Source organism: Falco biarmicus, chromosome 8 (genome assembly GCF_023638135.1).
Source record: "Falco biarmicus isolate bFalBia1 chromosome 8, bFalBia1.pri, whole genome shotgun sequence".
Classification (NCBI taxonomy): domain Eukaryota; kingdom Metazoa; phylum Chordata; class Aves; order Falconiformes; family Falconidae; genus Falco; species Falco biarmicus.
The window spans coordinates 59,970,486-59,993,533 of record NC_079295.1 but is presented as its reverse complement, the minus strand read 5'-3'; the positions used below and the strand labels follow the sequence as shown (position 1 = coordinate 59,993,533).

The 23,048-nt window shown below is 42.7% G+C and overlaps 1 protein-coding gene across 2 annotated transcripts; it reads right to left on the bottom strand.

Moving 5' to 3' along the window:
* Positions 1 to 13: 13 nt before the first annotated feature.
* TBC1D9B (TBC1 domain family member 9B) lies at positions 14 to 22,665 on the bottom strand. Of its 2 annotated transcripts, XM_056348962.1 has the most exons (22): positions 22,436 to 22,665; positions 19,805 to 19,915; positions 16,656 to 16,774; positions 14,965 to 15,193; positions 14,081 to 14,339; positions 13,224 to 13,431; positions 12,879 to 13,091; positions 12,568 to 12,729; positions 11,811 to 11,961; positions 11,194 to 11,408; positions 10,338 to 10,455; positions 9,335 to 9,620; positions 8,542 to 8,671; positions 7,991 to 8,089; positions 7,091 to 7,159; positions 6,052 to 6,292; positions 5,643 to 5,708; positions 5,417 to 5,488; positions 4,948 to 4,998; positions 3,805 to 3,852; positions 3,248 to 3,354; positions 14 to 2,474 (listed from the first exon to the last, which is right to left on the bottom strand). In XM_056348962.1, exons 1-22 carry the CDS (start codon positions 22,551 to 22,553, stop codon positions 1,782 to 1,784), a joined length of 3,765 nt encoding a protein of 1,254 aa, XP_056204937.1. In that variant the 5' UTR covers positions 22,554 to 22,665; the 3' UTR covers positions 14 to 1,781. The 2 variants fall into 2 exon arrangements, with proteins under 2 accessions (XP_056204937.1, XP_056204938.1); XM_056348963.1 differs by lacking the exon at positions 4,948 to 4,998.
* Between the last annotated feature and the right edge of the window lie 383 nt (positions 22,666 to 23,048).

The following is a 23,048-nucleotide window of genomic DNA, read 5'->3' as shown; positions in this document are numbered from 1 at the left end:
AAGGCAAAGTAGCTTACAGGATTCTGGTTCCTTTATTGAGTACGTGACAGATAAGACAGACAGACAGTGTAAAATCACATGTATTATTTGTACTTTTAAAAAATTACAATAAATTACTGAATAATTAGTAAAAGCAGTTTTACTAATGGCTGCTCTCCAGTGATACAGGACAGAGGAGGCAGAGAAGTATGTACCAGCTGCGAATACATACAGAGAATGTCACAAGGAGGAATTAACACTGAGTAGCACACAAAGTAGTGTTAAATGGGAACATCCACCTGTACGTGTCTTTCCCATCCTTTATATTCCAAACGCCAGCCAAAAGCTGCAGCCAACCTTGCCTTCAGTGCGGGGTCTGCTCTCGCCCAGCAGCAGCTCTCCCCAGCCCTGCGAGGCAGATGCCTGCGTACTGAGATGAATTTATCTGTAGAACAGCATTAATTCTCCTCCCTTGGAGTGCACACCTTGCTACCAGAAGGCTAACTCTTTAGTTTCTTCTGGTCTTAATTGATTAAAAAAAGCATTAACTCAGTCTCCCAGTTATTTTATCTCTAACTGGAAAGAGATCTAGTCTGTTGAGGTTTCCCATAATGGGCTGATGGCAGAGGGCTGCACTATGAATTCTTCCTCTTCAGGTACAAATGCCCTTTGATGTATAGCAGTTTCTAAAAGCACATCCATTGCTAGACTCTTTGTACAGGAGATGTTCAGAAAGGACACACTGAGCAGCTGCAGGTGGCACAATGCTCCTGTACATCTTCTGGCCCAAGCATTTGTGAGGGCTGATGGATCAGAGTATTTGTAGGGGTCCTCCTAAAAACTGGACCCATCACTAGCTAGTAAAAACAGAGTTAGCAGGGAACAATGAATGTTTTCTGTACTGATGGGGAAAGTCCAGCAGACCAGTGTGTCACTGCCCTGTAACGCTGAGGCTGATTCACTGACTTCTCATCTAGGAACTTGTTCCCTCGTTATAACTGTCATGAGCCCACTGACTGACTTAATATTCTTCTGCACTGAAGTCAAGGAGCTTGTGGCTTCCCGGACAAACGAAAAACAAGGGTTTTCAAAGAATTAGAAAAGCAAATGCTAGAAAACCAGGCTTGTCTGAAAACTCCTGAATGCTGAAGGAGGCAGTGATCATACACTATGAAAATGCCAAATCACATCTGAAATAAACCAGCAGATCCGAGGAACGTCTGTGTTTAGAACTTAGGGTGCTGGGGGCAGTGGGGCACATTTGCATTATAGCTGCTGAGTCACAGAACAGCACTGAAGAACTTACAAGACTATTTATAGGCCAGGGTCCTACAGGACTTGACTACACTGCATTAGCTCTCAGATTGGCAGCCAGAGGTGAAAATGGTTTCAAGCCAGGCTGCATCTGCCGTGCAAGTTACTCGGAAACCTGCAGCAAACAAGGAAGGGCAGGCAAGGAGCGGTTACTGTCTGAAACAGAACTTCATTAAAATAAAAGATAGCAAAAGGCAGACATGCATAATTTATGCTGGTAATTCTATATGTCAGGGGCTATTAGGTTCTAATGGCTCTTGAGAATGTAAATCTAATTCTGTCAGCCAGAGTAGCCAAAGAAGCACCTACAAAAAACAGTCGCTGTCAGAAGCCCCTTATCAATTGGAATCTATTGTAATTGTGTAGTTACTGGTCTCTGATTAAACAACAATAACAAAAAAATCCCCAACACAAAATACCGAACCATCCTGCCATCTGCCACATTATCTCCGTTTTATCTCCCAAAGACAATTCCTGCTTTTTTGAGTTCACCCTGACACGGAGGAAAGTTCATAGTCACTGGATGAACTGAACTGCCTCTCTACTTTCTTCTGATCTTTGATCTTTTGGAGAATGTCGACCTTTTTCTCAAAGTAGTTTACAAGGGCTGTTTCCGTCAGCATGGAAGCTAAGATCTGCTCAAAGGAGATAGACCAGTCAGTATCAATGGTACTACCATACCTGGCAGCTGCACTGCTGCCTTCACAGCCAACCAGGACCGTGTCATCTGCAATGTCTTCACACTGCAAGGAGCCTGTGCTGACCATGGAGTAGGAAGACATGGACATATCATCTTTGGTTTCATCATCTGATAGCAGCTGTAAAGGAGAGCCTGGTCCTTCCGCTGACGAATCTCCTAAGGTTTGGTTCTCCTGCTGTGCTTTTTCAGGCTGAACATCTCCACAGGTTTTGTCCTCATGGTCAGCTTGGGGTTGCTGCTCCACTGCTGAATTCTGACTGTGTTCAGATGTTGGTGACTCCTCTTCACTCACAGGATCTTGGGTATTGTTTGCTCTGCAGTCCTCAGACTTCCTCATGGGCTTGTTGGAGAATTTTTTTCCAACTTCCCCAATTCGCAGAAGAAGACTGGCTACAGTGGCAATTGCATGGTACAGCTCTTGCTCCACGGGGTCCTCGCTGAACATGTTGTATAGAGTCTTGCATAACTCTATGAATTGTTCCTTCAAAAGACAAAGACCAAAAAAATCATACTTCAGGCTGAAAAAACTTGACAGTGCACCATCTTGACTGACTCCTTGTTTATTTGCCTCCCCACCAAGTAAGTGGCAACTTACTGTACTGATTCAGAACAGTTCAATACAGGCAAACGTTTCTCTCTCTGCTGTAGCAGCTAAATTGAGACATGACTAGCAATTTAATAGCGGTGGGGTTTTTTTGCTGACAGATGAACAGAGTACTCACACACTCACATCTGAGAAAACATAAAGTTTTACTTCTGTCCTGCTACACTTTTGTGGTCAGCTTCTAAGCATTTCCAAACTGGTTTAAGCAGCACCCATCAAGGAAATTAGAGACAGAAAAGATCACACCAGTCATCAGACTCTCATTGCTGTAACCACATTCTTCACTCTCCACCAAGCAGCTGTAACTCGAGGCAATGCAAAACCAAAAAAGCCAGACAGGTTTATGCAGCCGATGCCATATTTGAAACATACTGCTTGGGAGGGAAAACACAGATTGCAGTTCTTATAGGAAAAACTGGTCTGGAGGCAGAGAGAATCAAATACCTTTGGTGGAAAAAAAGCAGTTTGTCCATGTCCACCGAGGAAGTCAACACAAATGTGTGGAGTTAAGAGGCTTCTAAAGCTCACCAGAACAGCAGGGCAATCTACAGGCAAGGACTGAGTATGCTGGCAAAATGGCTGCACGTACTGCTGAATTCCCCACTAAGCTGCCAGTTGTCTAACTGGAAACCTTCACGTTCATTTCTTACCTGACTCATTTTGGGGAGATCTTTAATGGTTTCTTTCTTGGACTCTTTTTCCTTGGCCCACATTCTTAGGTAGTATCTATAGTCCTGTGGACTGGTACCTTTCTCCTCTGCAAGGCAACAAGAAGCTGCTAGTGTCAGGTGGTTAACTGTTTCAGACTTAAGAAGTGAATGGAACGCTGTGCCAGCAAAAATCATGCTGGAAGCAGGTTTTATTGACAGTTCAGGAATGCATCTACCAGGAAGGCTGTACCATTTTCTCCTGGTTTATCTGATCCAGTTCAGTAAAGCAAATATTTTAACACTGCTGCCTTGGTCTGACTTCTCATAAATAACTCTGAGTTGACAACTTAACAAACATGATGTACAAATGTTACGATCTTGGTATGTAAGAGTTAGAGCAGTAAGGCATGAGAGATTTACTTCCCAGCTTGCATCCCACTTTACCTCTGTCCTTGAGGGACACTTTGAAAGGTCTCCTTGATACAGCAATGGATGACGAACAGTTTATAATATGAGACAGACAAGACTAGAATGTCGTCTATTGATGATGAAATTACCTTTTTCTGGACCATTCTCATTTCTCCTTCCTTTATCATCTTGGGTTTCTAAAAAATTATGGAATTATAGAAGAATGATTAATAGCTGATTTTCAGCAATATAATACATAAAGAACATAAGACAACTCAAAATACACAAATTGAAATCATACAAGAATATATTTAACAGAAGTTCAATCTCAACACTCCCACATCATGTTTGGAGGAGTGAACAGAACAGGATGGAAGCAAGAGGCTGGTGGGATGAACCGGATAAAGCGCCACACTGAAAAGTGGGTTGAAGAGCTGAGATAGAGGGCAGAACTCTTAAAAGAAAGGGTGAAACACAGATATGAAAGACAGCTAAGCAACGTGATGGCTTAAAAACAAAGAAGTTCTGTTATCCAAAGCAAGATAATGAATGGAAAAAACCCCAAACCAGTACTGAGCAGATGTATGACTAATACCTACACTCACCATTATTCACTGACTGAACTAACACTTTAGGAGTTATTTGTAGAGCCTAACTTCATGAACTTAGCTCCTGGTTCCCTATATTGTCACTAGACTAAAAGGGAAGTCCTGGCTCAACTCAGACTGTTAAAGTTAGCCACCCAGCACCAAACAGCACAATCATGCCTTGTAGTTTTTCACTCAGATTTTTCTTTGAGCATTATTACGTTTTGGTAAACATTTAACGCAACTGGCATACTTTGATTTCCTGTTTGATAATCCCTCAAATTGCATTTTAAGAAATGCAGTAAATGAGTCTATACTAACAGTTTTATAATTCAATGGCATGCATCCTTATTCCTTTAAATTAGAAGACTGTGGAGTAGGTACAGGTATCACCTACCCAGGCCAGCAGGCCTAGCATCCCTCACACTCTACTCTGGGTGTATTTTCTGCCTGCCGGTTTCTGGTGGTGAAATAAATTCCACTGAAAGAAGCCAGACAAAACCTACTTTGACCAAGGTTGAAACTCAATAGGCAGAATATATTGAAAGATACCTAATTACTTATAGCACTTTATTCATAGTGGGAGTGTCATGAGAGAGGAGCAGCAGCAACAACTTCAGAGTATTTAAAAGAGCACAGTGGTGCTGGCAGATGATATCAGCATTATAGCCATGCTCAATGCATGCACATAATCCATGGACTGACCTTGAGACTCACAGTGCAGGCAGAAATCCAGCTCTGAGACAAAAGGAGATACTTGAGCAGCAGAAAAAGGGGTTGAAGGGACAGTATCCCAGATAAAACAGAAGAAAAGGCCAGGCACAGACAGACAAAGAGAAGGAAACAAAAACAGGAAGAAAGACAATGAGACTTGCATGAAAACCCTAAATCATGGTGGGAGACAGGGGCTGGGTAAAAGCACACTGCTCCTCCTCGGCAGTCTACGAATATGCTTCAGAGCATGCTGTGTCCTGGATGAAATGGGCACTGAGGAGTTTAAGCTCCAAACCTCTTTCCCATCATGCAACAAAGACAGCGAACTCCAACACACTGGCAATCTTAACATACTGCCACCATGAGACCATGTCTTGTACAAAATCACTATTCACAGCACGTGGATTTATGCTGCAATTCCTGCCCAAACTGAGAGGTAAAGGCAGCAGTGTTGCATTACCTTCTGTTGTAACATCCTCTGTGAAGTAACTTGTGGCCTCCAAAGCAGACTCTGTCTCCTCTGGATTCAGAGCTGTATTTACAGAGAAGGAAATGTTAGGATTTCTAAGCTAACTGAACAGCAGTATCACTCACTTCATTACCAAAATCCACGAGGCATCCCTTTTGATTTGCATGTCGGAACAACCCATGCTCAATCGTAGCAGTATATAGAAGCTATCACTCACCAGGAGGCAGATGCAGTTTGTAGAGTACTTTGAGTTTTTCAGTGAGGTCACCGTGGTACATCCCACCTGTGAAGAAAAAAAAGGTTAAGAAAAATAACACTTAGGATAAAGAACCATCCTCTGCTCACAGACTTGGAGTTCACATGCAATGAGGAAACATTAATTGCACAAAGCCCTGCGCAGAAGCAGTAAAGAAATCCAGAGCAAAGCTGCATCTTGTTGGTTTCCCAAAATGGGAAACTGCCTAGCAGCAAAAAGGCATCTTTTGTTCTGCCTGAGGCTTCCTGAAAGGCTGCCAACCCTCCCCTCATGACAGTGCAACCACCACTATCTCCTTTTAGTTCCCTGCTTGGAAAAAGACAGAAACACTTTACTGCAATATTCCATCATCTCTGAAAACACCACTTACTCATCCCTGTCACAAACTCCTTGAAGTTAATGAGAGAATCCCTGTTCTCATCCAGGAGCCGGAACAAACGCCCTGCTAGCACAGGCGTATGTGCGCCACAGGACCAGGGGGTCAAACTGATGAACAGCTCTTTGAACTGCTCCACATCTATGCGATACTGCTCCAGGTAGGGTAAACTCTGATCTCGGCGGGCAGCTGCAGCACGATTATTTCCCCAGTAACAGCTCATCAGATACTTTGCCTTTGGAGGGAAAGGATTAACAGGTCAGATTATACTACACTACAACAGCCCACGAGTGGAGACGGTTATAGCTCAAGAATAGCATCGAGTAAGCAAAGAGGAGACATTTCAGGACACAGTTTATCTCCCCCATTATTCCGAGCGTTACTTCACTACAAAGTAACACAAAATGAAGGAAGAGACAGGGATTTCACAAAAAGCACTTTGAAGTGAAAAATACAAAAAACATGACTTCAGGTTTGAACAAAATGACAGTCAGGCTTTACTGCAAAGGCAACATACAGCTTTGCCAATTAAGCCTCTCTGAGCCTACAGCACAGTGCAACTCAGTTCACAGTGACTTTGGTAAGTGTAGTTGGGTAATAACACTGTTATAAAAATACATACAGTGACAAATAGAGGCAAAGTACTTAAGTAATTTTGTTACAATTACAGATCAAGTCAATGGCAAACCTGAGAATGAAAACTGAGGTACAGTCAATTCTAGCTCCCCATCTGCAATGCTATGCGACATTCCTTTCTATTGACTCCACAATCTCTTTCTGAATAAGAATGGTTAAAATATGTGTTTGAAAATCATTTCAAATATCATTTGAACGTGTTTTGGCCATCTTTGAGCAAGGGGAATCAATCAGATAGTAATAAGGCCAGTCTTACTGGCACCTTGTTAACAGAATGACACATCTGTTTCTGACAGGCTGGATCAAGAATCAAAGCAAAGTTACTGGTTCCCTTCCAACTTATTTTGGTATTTCTTCTCTCTGTGTCAGAACATTCTTCCTCACTCTAATTTCTTACCTTGAACACTACATACAGCTCTTCTAGTTCTTCAATAGAGAAACCAATGTCACCAGACACAGCTCGGACCTATAGTTAGGGAGAAAACAGAGTGAACAATTTGCTTCAAAGCTAGGAATAATTAAATACAACTCACTGAAAAATCTGTGTAACAGAAAACAACAAGTGCAAGGGGATACAACACAGGATGGGAGGGAAAACATAACCATTCTAATACCTTCTATTGCTATGGATTACAGGTCAGGAAGACAGTTTCTGGTCAAGCAGAAACTGCTGACATTTTGCGCAGCTAGAAAAAATTGCTGCGCTTACTTCTTGTTTGTGCAGATCTGACCCTGCAAGACTGTGTTGCCCCTCCCTCTTGTTTTTATCTTCAGATGTTTGACTCAGATACATTGAAAAACAACAGTGAAAGAAGCATGTGGATGAGGTTCTCCACCTAGGACATGGAAAATAAATGCAATAGATATACTCCCCTTTGGCCATGAACCTTTCTGTAAAATTCCCTAATGTGCTAGCATATTTCCTAAATGGCAGGAAAACAATTATCTGCTAGCTACTCTTCCTCAAAGATTCCAGGCAAGCAGTAAAACAGACAGCGCTAGGCAGTGGAGGCTATTACAAGGCCTACAAGTAGTTTTTATCTCCTTCCACGCCAAATATCTAATTCAATCATGTCCTAAGCACTTCAACCCATTTTATTAGACTAACTAGAACCATGTGAAGAAGAAAACTGAAAATCCATTATTCCAGCCAGTAAATCCAGTTTTCACAGGAACTGCAATTCTTCAAGTCACTCAAAACTGGGTCTGCTACAGCACAAATGTTCTAGATGCTCACAGCAAAACACATTCCATCAATACACCATTTGGTAGCTCATTCAATATGGGAGTCACATACCACACTCTTCTTGGCTGTATCCTCCAGAGACTGGATCACTTTCAGCCTTTGTTTAAAACGCATTTGTTCAATGTCATCTGCCTTCAGATTGCTAAATTTCTACAAGAAAGGAAGCAGACCAGGTCAACATCATCTCCTAAAGAAAGAATAATCCCTGTTCAATTACATGTTCTTTAAGAAGCATACTATCCCCTCAGAGATGATCTAAAATCCCTAGAAGCTTTTTACAAGCAACAAGAAGATGAGAAAAAAGTTGAGCTCTATTCCCTATTCACCCCTGTCCTGCAAAAGAAGTCATGCAGAATTCATGAGAAACCCAGCATCAGAGGTTTCTAAAGAACAGCTGAAAATGCATCTGTCAGGACTGACAGAAATACAGATCTGCTACAGCCAACAGCGTTAGGCTCTACTCATACCAAGCAGGTGGATTAGTGGCTTGAGCCTGCACTCAAGCACATCAAGCTATGAACACTGTTCAGTATAAAACAAAGTATAAAACTGGATGTTAGTCGACAAAAATCTCTTGGGCAAAAACTAAGCCAGAATCTTACCTCATAGGATGTTTTGATGAGTTCAAAGATATCGATTTCAAGTGGCGGGTCATCTCCACTCGTCAATAAGGCATGCAAGTGGGGAATAGGGGGAGAGACACTCTGTCTGTTAACTACATTGTCCAAATACCTGTGGGGAAAAAACAGAACAGATGCAAGACTCCAGGATTAGTGTCTAGGCAAAGAAATAAAACCCAAAGACATAATTCCCAACTTCTTTGTATCACTGATTTAAATATGTAGGAAAATCTAATTTTTCTCAGCTAAGGTACAATCCTACCCTCAATGTACCTGAAGTAAAGTTGACTTTCCCCCTGGTTTTGGGGGTATTTACTCTTTTTAAAGGGGGCTTCTAGTCGTAAGCTGAAGATCTTACTGCATATAGAAGAGATTCACATTTCAAACAAGAAAACCTTACATTTAAGAGACCTGGGAGATACTTGCTTGGAAAAGTTTTATATTTCTAGAAGGCAATACCTGCCAGGATTTGTTAACAGTAGATCAGAATTCTTCTGTGAATTTCAGACAAACAACTCTTTGGAATTCAAATTCAAACTGAGATGCAAGAATGCATTATGCTGCAAAGCAATTAATTCCAGAAATACAGGATTCCTCCACACTTGAGCCAAAAATTAATTTCAGCTGTTGTAGAAAGCAATAGCAAACCTCTCTGGAGCTCACTTTTCATGCTAGTGTTACCTGTGACCTGCTATGTAATGGAATTAGGTAGGAAGAGATGATGACTAAAAGGGTACCATTACTATTCAGTTATAAATAAAACAACAAATGGTACCTGCCCAGAATAGTCATAGCTTCACCTTCATCACAGCACTGCAACAACTTCTCCATGTTGGCATCAAGTATGGCCAATGACACCTGCAAGATAAACTTGATTCCCTCATAGAAGAAACAGTCAACAATGACCACGGCACTCTCAAAGGGCATAACACTGAGAAAGAGAGTGAGAAACCAGGAAAGAGATATGGTGGAAATCACTCCTAGGTCCTGCATCTTTTCTGACAGCTGTGGAAGATACTCTCGTGTAAGCTCCTCAAAGATGCCTTGGTCCACCAATGCACCTGGGGAAACAAACAAAACCAACGGTAGAACTCAAATTGGTGGTATTATGGTACTATACTGAAGCTGATCAATTACTTAAACAAAATAGTGTGAGTTCACTTTGACTTCATATAAGTCTCTTTACATGAGAACTGAAATTAACACATTTATTTAGATTTGTTCCCTGTTCTCAATAAAACCAACACCTTTAGATAGAAACTATTCCAACATTGCAGAGCATGCAGAAACAGAATCTCTCATTGATGTATACAGTTTCCCTGAAAGGAGGGGTGGAGGATTACTGGTGTTATGATATTTACATCAAACTATACTCTTTTACACAGACCAACTTTAAAAGCTCATGAAGCGGTGCTTTCACTAACCTTTCCTGGGAGCCTATTCCAAAGATTTAATACATCATTCAGATGGGTAAAAAATAACCCAATAATTTTCTTCTAGATATGCCTCCTTATTGCTAAGGGTCCCTCCTGCTACCAATTTTTAGTGACTTCATCTTCCTTGTTACTACAAGGTAGTACTACTACCTTGGTAGTCTGTAGTGTCTCTTCCTATGTCTCCATCACACACCTGCAACTTTAAAGGGAACAGGGTTGTGCTTCATCATCTTTAAAATGCATCACATTTAATTCATTCTGAACAACAGAATGTTCCTGAGACATGCTGGCGCAACTGTAGCTGAAAATCCAGGCTCCAGCATGAACTTGACAAAGACTCACCCACTACTCTTGTGTTGTAGTAATCTGGCAACATCCTCTCACATAAAGCCACTAGGAGCCAGAAAGCCTCTTCCTCATTGCAGTACAGCAACAGCACTGATGTAACAATGTTCATGGCCTACAAGCCAGCAGAGTCATATACACAGAGAAGAAAAACATGAAGATGTTCATGAAAGCTCTGTCATTACAGACCAGCTAAACTTAAAAAGCTTGAATACAACAAAACTGTCCCCAAGAGTCACATTTGTTTCCAGCTGTTACTAGTATCTGAGTCAATAGATGATCTTGAGCCGATTTACCTTCCTGTTTTGGTTTCTCTGTTTGTGAGGCAGCAAATTATACAACTACTTTTTTTTCAAGCACTTTCATTCAATGTGACTAAGTATAATTTTCAAAGTTTTCATAGAAAGCTTTGTAACAGTTTAGTCATAACAGAGCAACATGAGATCCTCCAATACCAGAGCAATACACAAAATGAATCTGAATTTCCACTGAGCTGTTTCACAAACCAGCAACTGGCTCAATTTTCATGACACTGCCCATATGCATTACCACTTATTTAATTGCTCTTTTTAATGAAACCAGAAGATGGTTTTGTTGAACTAGGAAAACCTCTAGCAGGAAAACTAGCAACAGACTCTGTTATTACACCTAACAGAAATGTGCCGTCTATTTAAATGCTGCATCCAAAGGATAGGTAAGAGATCTTGCAACAAAACCACTTCTTTCCTACTCTCACGCCACCACATGGACAGCATGAAGGAAAAGCTCAAAACCGAACAAAAAAAAATGCAGGAAAAGCCAAGTCAATCATGGTCACTGTGTAGGACTAACAAGCCTCAGAGTTCTTCCTTACCTGACAGTACCCAATTGTTGGATTTCTGAATGCATAAGCTGTTAAGACCCTCCGGAGGGCAGCAATTCCCAGCTCATTCTGGAAGGCAGGATGTTCTGGCATAGAACGGTGCAGATCTCTCTCAATTTCCTCTGTAGCAAGATTGTACTTTCCCATTGACTTTTCCACAAGATCTGCATAGTAACCAGGATGAGTCACCATCTCATTCCAAGCCCCTGTAATGACAAACACTGCTTCACCTCTTGAGCTCTGGAATACAGATTTCATGCCCACAGTTTCCGAGACGAGGCAGCCAGGAAGCACTACATGAACTCATCAACTACAAATAGATATGAAAGTACAGTAACAAACTCATTGTTAAATCATCATGTTAAGAGTTTATGTACCAACACTGAAACCCAGACAAAGGAGGCCAAAGAGCTACCGTGCTCATGAAGAAAGTCATCTCAGCAATGCAATCACTTTTTTGCAAAGCATTTTTAGCAAAACCATCCATTCATGTGGAGTTAACCTGTAATTAATTTCTTCAGAAACAAGCTAAGATTTATACCTTTTCCTTTGAGATGTGCAGAAAGCCTATTCCTGCTACCTGTCAAATATCCGGCACAACATCCTACCTGAGAAAAGGAGCCACAGCTCTCCACGAAGATTCTCTGGTATTCCTTTTTGCACCAGCTCCCTAGTCCTGGCAGTGCGATACATACACATCCCTCGCCCATATTCAAAGAAATGAATGTTCCAAGACTCTTCCTTCATCTTCTCCTTTGCCTTCACAGGAACAAATATGGCCATTTTAGGAGATTAATGCATTTTTATGTTTGTAGGAAAGGTAATTTCTGGGTATACTGAGGCCTGTGCTTCACAAGAGGAATGCATTGTGACATGTAAAGCCTTTCTCCTCCCTGCTGAATGAAAGGGTGTTCGCTAATCTACACTGTTCTGAATCAGTTCTGACCTTGCTTAAAGTCATTACAACACTAACGTGGGCTGTGCAACAGCATTACACTGTGCAAACCTCCACATAAATGGAAGCAGAACCATGGCCTATGATGATTAATTAGCATGCAGATACCAGTTCTCTGCTTTCTTGATCTGAAGAAAAAGTAGTTCTTCCCAGACATGAATTTACATCCCAGAAGCACGTAACACTAATTTCTCAGTCTCTCCTCCAGTATCTCAGATACCTCAGTGCTGGTAAAGCAACCTGATGGTCAGGTTACATCTATGCAGCACTATCACTGTGACAGACACAGCAGTGACACTGCAGGACTGATGAGGGATAAAATGCATCTTCAGCCCTAGAGCAGGACAGCAAATTTGCAACCTACTGCAAGCTACTTAGACTCACTTGTTTTAGGTTAAAATAGTATTTACCCCTTTGGGTCCCAAGAGCTCCTCGGAATTTCTTCTGAAGAGTTTGAGTAGTCCCTGTGAGGCTGTTGGCACTTCCCCCGCACAGAAGTTGACAGGTCGACAGCTGAGAGCAGGCGTGGGGCTAACTGCAAGCGGGCTGCTGGAAGGCAACTCTGGAACCTCCTGAACAACAGAACATAAAGCATCTGAGATGAGGCAGCCTCCCTGCTCTGCTAACTGCCTAACAAAGAGACAGCACTTGCTGGCAATGAACACTGTTAACATAACTCTGAGAAGCTGGCAAATGCTCCTCCCAGCTATTTCCTTAGTACCTCGGAACCAGGATCAGCCAAATTCCACTTCCATTCTCTGTCGCTGCCACATGGTTTCTTGGATGGCGTTCTTTGCAAGAAGTCAGAGATTCTCTGTACCAAGAAATCCCGGTCTTTCAGATTGGCAAAGAAGAAGGTCATTTTACTTTTAGTGCTGATGGACAGAGGGCTGGGCAAGACACTGGAACTATCTGCTTTCTCAACTATTGTCACCTAGAAAACAAAGACAAGGGCCATTTGGATCTAGCAGATTCTCCATTATCTGTAAAGCACCACATACAAGACAGAACCACACAAAAGACAAGAAAGGTCTGTAGCCTTATTATATGGCAAAAAAATCCCCACCTCCCTGAGTGGAATGATGAGATGACAGGCCTCCTCTGCCTTGCTGGCAAAACAGATGTAATTGTTGGAAACAAACATCTGGCCAGGAATATGCATCTTGTTGAATGGTGTCCACAAGGTACAATCTGTATGTCCATCCAGGCATTCATCCTTGGGCAGCCGGAAAGTGGCACGGTAGCACTCGTTTTTGGCTCGAGCATCCAGGTCTCTGGAGAAAAGTAAAGAGTAGTCCCCAGAGGTTTTTTCTCACTTGAAAACCCCATTCAAATACTAATCTTAAGTGTTCATTGCAATCATAACCTTCAGACTGTGCTGCGTATTCTAAGTATTCATTTCTCTAACTGAGATGCCACCCCTTATCTGACTCCTCTTTCAGCCTTCAGACATACTTCACTGACAAGGTATGTCCTGCAATACAAGATAAAATATGCAAGTGCATCTGTGAGACTTAAATGTTACATCAGATTCTAAAACTGCAGAGAACAGTCCCCAGCCAAAGGTTTTATTACAATACAAATGTATATTACTTTCTGTAAATGTTCAACTTCATACAAAGAGGCTGATGTAATTTTCTTCTTTCACTATTTTTTTAAAACGAGATTTTCAACAGTTTCTAGTTGAAAATTCCTTCTGACTAGTGCCTACTCATGCCTGAGAAAGACATGAGGTGTGTGTGTATTCAGTTCCAATTTGGGATGGAGAAAAAAAGAATAGCGAGAGGGCTAATGACTGAAATAAGTGATGCAGCCCCTAGAGTGAGAAAACCCCAGTGGCACCAAAGAGCTACACAGTAATGCAGATTTATTATTACAAACCCCTATCATCTTTTTTCTCTTCTCACTGCTGGAAACATATACCTCTTTAGTGCAGAGATGTTCTTAAGAGGCTTCCTGGGCTTTGGGAGGGACTTGTCCTGTAGGAAGCTCTCATTATCCAACAGCTGCCGCATAGCAATGTTAGCCAACTGCTCCATCAGCTTGAATGTCTCGTTGATGTTGAGAAACATGGAAAAATAAAGTTCACTGTCCCTTGTGCTTACTTTAATGCACTCAGGGAACAGCAGTGTAGCATTTTTTTCTAGCTGGGTTACATCCACCCACTGGATCACCAGTGTAACTGAGGGAGAAAAATTCAGAAAAACCTACTATTACAATTTGAGGCAGAACAACGAACTATCAGAAATGAAGCTCAAATAGCCAGTAAGCTCTCAGTGTAGCAGCATTTTTCCCCTCTTACACACGGACAATTCTTTTCCTCATACATTTACTGGCTCTCCAAAAATACTTGGAAATAATCTTTGGGAATAACTAGACTAGAAATAATGCAGTTCCAAAAGGTCTCTCTCTCATCCAGTAAATGCTTTCAAGTACAATTACTCAAGTTTTCATTCCTTCCAGCTTTAGACTCGGGAGCTGAAGCTTTGTAAATACTGGGTCCTGGCAGTAGCTCCAAACAAAACGCACCAAGGTAAAAATAAAAATATTGCTTAGTTCTCTAATACAATTTAAGTAAAGCTTCAGGTGTACTTGTACAACTTGAGAAGTGATTCGGAACTCAGGCATTCAGTCTAAACATCACTGAAGTGCCTGTAACTGCAAGGACTGATCTATGCATTATGCTAGAGCTCAAAGGATTGCTAAAAGGAAAAAAAACCTGTAAGATTAAAAAAAAAGTTCACACACAAGATCATTTGCAATCAAAAAGAAATGGCAGAAAAACAACTAGAAGGCTTGTAACTCACCCTCTTTGCCCAGCAGAAAGGAGTAGAAACAGAGGTGATTGACAGTGAGGTACAGCCAACCCTGCCTGGGCACGCGCCCCTTCCAATAGCTGCAGGAATAGTAATTGACCAACTTCTCCACCTCAGGCATCCCAAACTGCTTCCGCATCTTCACTTCAGCCTCTTTGAATTTACCTGGATCTTCCTCACTCTGGGGCTGCTCATTCTTGTTCTCTTCAGCAATAATTCCCTGAAAGGACACAGAATCATAGAATTGTTTAGGCTGGAAAAGACCTTTAAGATCATCAGGTTGGAAAAGACCTTTAAGGTCAAGTCCAACTGTTAACACAACACTGCCAAGCCTACCACTAAACCCATGTCCCAAAGTGCCACATCTACACATTTTTTAAATACCTCCAGGCATGGTGACTCCACCACCTCCCTGGGCAGCCTCTTCCAGTGCTTCACAACCCCTCTGGTCAAGAACTTTTTCCTAACATCCAACCTAAACCTCCCCTGGGGCAATCTGAGGCCATTTCCTCTCGTCCTATCACTTGTTACCTGGGAAAACAGACCAACACCCACTTCACTACAACCTCCTTTCAGGTAGCTGTAGAGAGTGACAAGGTGTCCCCTGAACCTCCTTTTCTCCAGGCTAAACACCCCCAGTTCCCTCAGCTGCTCATGAGAAGAGAAAAAGAAGAAGCAGAAGGGAACATGCCTGCTGACAGACATAATACACAGCAAAGCCACAGCAGCAGTCCGGCAGAGAAACAAGAAATACAACACAGCATTATTATTTCTCACCACATTAGAGAAATAGTAAAGACATGCAGGAAGAGCAGTCAGATAGTCTAGGATCTGGGATCTGCTCCCAAAGCATTCATGTTTAACATCTGACTGAGTTTCTTACGGCTGGCCTGGTAACACTTTGAACACCCTGCAGAAGAACTGAAGCCTATTTTCACTTGCATACATGTTTCTTCAACAGGAAGAAGATAATCTGCCAGGAAGGGCAGAATTTTACAGTCTGTCAGATCTTGACTGGCCAGAAGGAAAAACAAATGACCACGACCTCTCTCACACAGACACACACAGACAATACAAAGAGTCTGACAGGAGTACTGAAAAAGCTCAATTGCTGATGTTCAATAAAAACCTGTATTTCTAAGTTTCTACTCTGGAGAATCTGTGGGCTGGGACTCTGAAGTGTGTTACCTGCTCAATAAGCAGAGACACCTGTCCGACTCAGAAGTCAGTGGAAGTTGGGGTGCAGCTCCTTTACAACCTAGATGCCTTTTAGCCCACTGTGGCAGGGCAAGTACATTGCTAGCAAACTAGAATTCTCCCATATTTGTTGCCAGATGAACCCTCACTAAACAGTCTTTCTGCATCAAAGGTATAATTGGCAAGGATTTTGAAAATGTATTGTATTTTAATTAGTAGGAGGATCCTAAGCAGGCTGTTCCTTCAGATCTACTGCTTGTAACCTTTTCCCCTCCAAATATATTTGTCCAGTGTTATGACTGTAGCATGATGCTGGTAATACTGTATGCATTCCATGGCAAATTCAAATGCATGTGTCTGAAACGGGACCAGAGAGAACTTTTGCAATGGAGCTCTTGCTGCCTCCCTTGGGTAAAAAATTCTTACAACCACCTCCCCCTTCTTTCGCAGGATCTGGAAGTCCTTCAGGGAAACATGTCGCTTACATGTATCTTGCCCTTGACAAAGGTGGTGATATCTTCTTCATTATCAAAGATGGACAGAGTCTGCAGTAAGTTATTCTCCAACCATTCCCAATGCTTTGTGATCTCTTTACGAGATGATCCTAATTCAAGGGGTGAAAGATGATGGGAAGAGAAAAGAAAAAAGAAATTAGGACAAGGTCTTTTATCATCCTGGTTCGCAGCAGGAAACTAATCATTATGAAACAATGGTCAGGACAAATCAAACACACCAACTGCATACACGTCAAGGGTATTTCACGTACAACAATGTATTATGTTCCTAATGAAATGTCTCCACTGCCACCAAGGATCATCAGCACACTATCAACAGATCATCTTATTTGCCGGTGCACACTAAACACAGCTTTTTTTCCCAGACAAAAAGCATTCTTATGTTCCAGGCAAGAAGTACTTTTTAAATTCCTGGTATTTGAGAACACAAAAAAAAAAAAAAGGAAAAAAAAAGCAAAAAACCCCCCCAACAACACTTTCAGAAGAACCCCAAAATTTCAGAACAACTGAACTTTTTACACTTACAAAGAGGTTCCATTACCCATGGGCAATGGTCAGTAGAGTGCACAAAATTCCAAAACAAAAAGCAACCAAAATATTAACGTAAGTTCTTTGCTTTCTTAAATAAAAAATGTCTCAGCAAACTTTTTATCAGTTAGTTGTCTTTAACCGTACAGTCTACAGCAGTTCACAAAAGATAAGGTTCACTGTATAACAATTTAAAGAACCTTCCTATAGAAATTTGCCTTAGCTAGTTGCCATTAATTAAGATTTGTATTTACTGCAAGATTTCCTCCTCTCTATTGATAGCTATCACTACACTCTCTAGCAGACAGATAAACAATGCAGAAGAAATATTAAAAAAAAAATCAATTTTATTTTAATAAGGTAAGAAACACTGTTAAATGCAGACAAAAAGAGATCTGTTTAAATGCAAGTCAAAGCTATTTGCAAGTTTCTCTTTGCCAAGTTCCAGTAGATTTATATTTTGAGGTTTCATACCAAAGCAGTGGGATATCCAAAAATGTTAGCAGCATGCCTCCCTCTACTCAAGTTCTCTGCGAGTAGGCTGGACCCTTCTGTGTGGTTAATGATGGAAAAGAAGAAAGCAGCAAACAACAGAAGCAGCTCCCTAAAGCTATTGCTCTACCTGACTTAATTTTTTAGAAGGCAACTTCAGCAATGAAATAGTATTCATGTATTTGTAGCTGGACACCTAACCACAAAACCCAATGCCAGCTAATCCGTGGTTTCATAAGAAAAAACCCCTCCAGGACGTGAAACCAAAACACTAGAAGCAAGTAAGCTGTCTTGTCTCAAAGGACTGCAGGGCTGTAAATTTCAGTTTGTGTGTACAGCCCCAATGGATTAGGTAACAAATATTTTTTCTTTTGCCTCTGTGTATAAGTTTACTTGACAACTACACTAGCCATCTGACAATGTTTTTAAAGGATAAATGATTGAGTAATACAAAATGGCTTATTTTAAGGGCACAGAATTATCAATTATAGGATGCTTCAGTTGTGGAAAAAACCCACAGATCCAGCAACAACGGCAGGGCAATAAACTCTGCATTCTGTTTTGTATTGTGAGCTGCATCTCACATCTAGTGACAGCAGACAAATTGCTAAAATAAGCCAGGCCACAATAATTGACATTTTTCTAAGACAATGTTAGGATGACATACATGAAGAAGTAAAAATCTGTAATTCCTACGAAGAGAGTTATAAGAACAAAGTGCTGACAGGCTGAAGCTGTGCATGACCAGAATGCTGCCCGCTAGTATCTACACACGATAAATTGCAAATAAAAGATATTCATTTTTCAACTAGAGAGCCCTATACATTTTATAACTTTAAGTGAATGACAGTACTCTTACTTTGACAATAAAATCAGAACCAGATATGATTACAAAAATACTGTGGTCGAAGGCAATATATTTACTCCAGCATAATTTATCAAACTCCATTCAGCTGTTATATAGCCCACCTCATTTTACCATCCTGCATCACTTAAAAGTAATTGAGATATAGAGAATATCAACTAAAACACTCCCAAAATTGTGCAAAATAACTCACTCACTGAGTGTCAAGATACTATAAAATTTCAGATTTACACCATATAGCCACTAAATATTCTGCTTTTCCCTATGCAGTTTCTGGCCTGTCATCTTGTTTTTCTGTCTTTCTTCCTCTCTGCCTCCACCTTCCTCACAAGGGAAACTGAGTTTTTCTGTGAAACACAGCAACTTCTACACTCCTCCTCTGCAGAACTTAAGTAGTTCTTCAAGGGAGGATACTGTGTTTGTTGCCAGGGGAGAAGACAGGACCAGGGAAAGCAAGACACGAACATCTGTGGGCTTAGCAAATGATTACTTCATGCTCATATTTTATGTCTCAACCACAAAGTGAGAAGTGAAAATTCTTACTATAAACGAAGTCAGTCTTACAAATATGTCTGAAGTTATTTTCTTTTTAGTAACCAGTAGGACCTAAAACCTTAATCAAAATTCACCACCAGCTATTAGAAGGTTGTACCATGATATCCTAACATAGCAGTTACATTTCTCAAATAGAAGAGGTCAAGGATTCTTGATGTTTTAAAAAAATGTTATTGTAATATATTTTATGGATATAGTATACCTATACATCTATTATGGGCTAGAAATAGCAGAAAAAAATAAATTGGATCAAGACAGTAAAGAGATTCCTCAAAGAGCGTTTGGTGCTTCGAACAACGTTACATGTTTCCATCTTGTACCATGTTCTTGGTAAGCAGGTTTTGGCACAACCCTCATCATCCCACAGCAATCTTACCACGGTTTTATTCTCTGAACAATGTCACTATGATCTTGCAAACAGATACACCTTGGAAGAAAGAAAATTCCTAACACCTGCAGAAACAGAAGCTTTTACAGAGCCTTAAGTTCCTAAACTATACTTTAAACAACACTGAGAAGTTTTGTCATTTCTGACATCTTCCACTACCCCACCAGAAGCTCTGGAAAGTTTCCTGAGCAGTCACAGAATACTCCTATGTGGGGTTTCTCATCATCTGAACCAAAACCCCAATAGAATAACACAAATCCAGCCCCCGACAAGAGTCACATCAATACATACCGCACGCCACTGCCCAATACACTTGAGAGTCCTGAGTCTGGTGCAGAATACGGTATGGGGCAACCCTGGCACTGGAATCCAAAACCACATCTAATGTTCCCACAAGAAGGCCTAGGAGGCAAAAAGAGAGAAATTAAAACAATGCAATACCAAGAAGAATTGGGTTAAGTAAAAATAAAGGATCAACACTACAGAAAAATGCCAATATACGTATTACGTACACTGTGATGGAAGAGCAATGACACTCGGTCAAGAAAACGAAGACATACATCCAGTCACTGCAGGCAAACTACCTACAAACCAACTACAGCCAATCCCACAGGCAATGGATAAAGTTTAGATGGCAATTAAATGTCTACTAAACCTCATTATAATCCTCTATCTTCCTAGGAGAATTCTCCAACAGAAGTGAGATGCATTTTCCTCTCTGGGGTTTCTATTGCTAATAGTGATTTCTAAGTCTACTAAACTAAAACACAGAAGAGTTTTCAATGTTGTATCTTTCAGCATCAACTATGCAAACAGTAGGTAAGATAACTCATCCAAAATGGAATCAAATAGCTCTAGAAAAACTGGTACTCACAGGTCTCAGTGATGTTTCTAGAAGTACTTCAATTAAAGAAAGAAAGAAGGCATAGAATCAAAAATTTTTGTAATAGAGAAGTCAAAATATTTTTACGTGACGTTAAACAAAAAAGCAGGCACTTCCAAAATAAATGCTGACAGGCTTTGTAAAGCAAATCCGTTTATTTCAATTAAGTCTGTTCACTAGATGAATAAAATATTTAAGATGATACTTTGCTTTGTTTAGTCTAGGTAACATACTATTAGCATCTTTAAGGCAAATTAATTTTGCAACAACCTCACCATTAAAAATTTTCTAACATTACAACCTGGAGAGGAGCGTGGTTGCTCCTCTGGATCACTGGGAGGCCCAGGCTCAATTCCCTATGGTTTGGGTAAGTCTAAGCAAACTGTACCCATCCATATCTCATTCATTATCATGATACACACTACTTCCTCCCCTTTATCTCTCTTGGCTATCCAAAAGCAAGTAACAGATCAGGAATAGACCACTGACTATACTCCAAGGGAAACACCATCCATAAAGCTCATCTGGTAATCCTTAAAACATACACATATGTACCCTGCACAGCAGGATCTCAGTTTTGGCTCCAGGTTTCTTGTGTACAGTTTTAGGCAGAATACTAATTAAAAAGTCATTTTGAACACTTCCTGTAATAATACTGAACGTGTTAGATATCGACATATGGACTGGTAACAAGACACGTTTAAGAACCTGAGTATGACAGCAACTTAAAACACCTTTCCAGCTTGGCTGAGTATCTACATTCTAACTCTAAAATGTCAACTTGCAGTTGTGCAGCTCCTTAAAGAGGACACGTGGCTTCTAACACCTAGGAGCTCTGAAGAAGAATCTCCCACTGAGTTAAACGAGCTCAAGAAGTAAACTGGCTCAAAGCATCAACCATTTAATAATAGGTGTTTAAATGTTGCCAGAATGGCACCAGGTGTCACTTCTTTTTGTAAAAACATGGGAAATTCCGTCGTACAATTACGTATCTACATGACAAATGCTACAAGTTACGTTACATAAAACAAGAGTAATTCAGAATGATTTGGAACATTGTGAAAAGATGAAATATGCTAAGCATGTTTATCAGCTGCGTAATTTCTGTACTTAAGCCTATTTGGTTAATAGGGCTAATGCATGAAACTGGCTGCACGTAATTCTCAACTGTAAAAAGCACATTTCTGTTATTCACATAACTGTAAGCATTTTGCACAGACATGGGGTATTTTAAAAGTGAGGGCATTTTTTGTTGTTGTTAGCATCATGCCTTGGTGATGGTTACATTATTTTAACTGTTTGTGTCACCACACATGGCTATCGGGCACATGGACACAGGGCAGGTTTTAGTGGGCTGCACCCACAGAACTTCACCCTCGGCCCAGCGCAATTTTTATATTAATTCAAAACTACATCTTACTTTCATCCTCTAAACCTTGGAAAACCCACACAGACACACAAACAATAGAAAGAAAACACCTCGATAATTCATGGCAAGGTAATGACCAAGAAGCCATTTTTGAGAAGGGAAGATGCTCCCAGCGCCCCCCCCCCCCCCCCCCGCCCCGCTAGTCACTGGCCCTGGCTGGCCACCAGCACCCCGGCAGGCCTGGCCACCAGCACCCCTCCCCGCCGTGCCAGGCGCTGCAGGGCCCGGCCGGGGGGCAGCAGGCGCGGCCACCGCCCCCAAGGGCCTCCAGCGGCCGGGCGCCGACGGCGGGGGCTCTCCGGGGGCCACACACAGCGGGGAGAGGCCCGGGGCGAGGCGGAACGGGCCCAGCGCGGCCGGCGGGGCCCTCACCTCCCCCCGCCGCCCCCAGCCCCAGCCCCGCCGCCCCGAGGCGGGCAGCTCCCGCCCCGCCCTCCGGGACCCGCGCCGCGGCCCTGGGGCGGCCCCGCAGCCCCCTCCCCCGGCCGGGCCGGGCCCTGCGGGGACACGGCAGCGGGGCAGGAGCACCCCCCGGCCGCTGCCCGCGCAGCGCCGGCCCCGAGGCGGCCGGGCCAGGCCGGAGCCTCCCCTCAGCCCCGCCGCGCCTCACCCGTGAGGCCGCCCCCTTTGCCGTGTCCCCGCCGGCGCTGGAGCAAGAAGAAGGGGTTGGCCCGCTCCGTGACCCACAGCGCGCCGGCCAGCAGCACCTCCTCGGGCCCCAGCCACATCGCGGCGGGGCCGCCGCGGCGGAGCGCTCGGCGGGGCTGGGCTCGGCCCGGCCGGAGCGGGCAGGCGGCGCGGGGGGAGCGGCCGGGCCGCGCCGGCGGGTCACGGGGCCGCGCCGCGACCGGCGGCCACGGCGCCCTCTAGCGGCCCGGCTCCCTCACTGCGGCGGGGCGGCGCCGGCTGCCGCCGTGGCGCGGGAGGGTGGGCCGCGGCCCCGCAGCGGAAGGGTTGCGGGTTCGAGCCGCGCTCCCCGGGGTGCGGCGCGTGCCACCTCCTCGGTGGGCAGTTGGGGTTCACCTCCGGGCCCTGCAGAGCGGGTCCCCTCCGCTGCCTCTCGGTGGCACTGCACTGAAAAGACCTTTGCCAGGGCGGCTTGAGTTTGACGGGAGCAATGGGCTTATATAGTAAAATATCAGGCAAATGAGAAGCCTTCCTGTGCAGCCCTGTGGGACCAGCTGAAGCTGCCATTAAGATCGATTATTTAAACGCTCCCTCTC

Bases quoted from the DNA above. Each gene is read 5' to 3' on its own strand.
- TBC1D9B (XM_056348962.1), bottom strand. From the start codon at position 22,553: ATGTGGCTGGGGCCCGAGGAGGTGCTGCTGGCCGGCGCGCTGTGGGTC. The intron at 15,194-16,655 runs GTAAGCGACATG...GTGTCCTTTCAG, and splicing joins TTGTCAAGGGCAAGATACAT to GGAATTATTGCTGAAGAGAA. The intron at 3,853-4,947 runs GTCAGTCCATGG...ATAATTTTTTAG, and splicing joins CCTGCACTGTGAGTCTCAAG to AAACCCAAGATGATAAAGGA.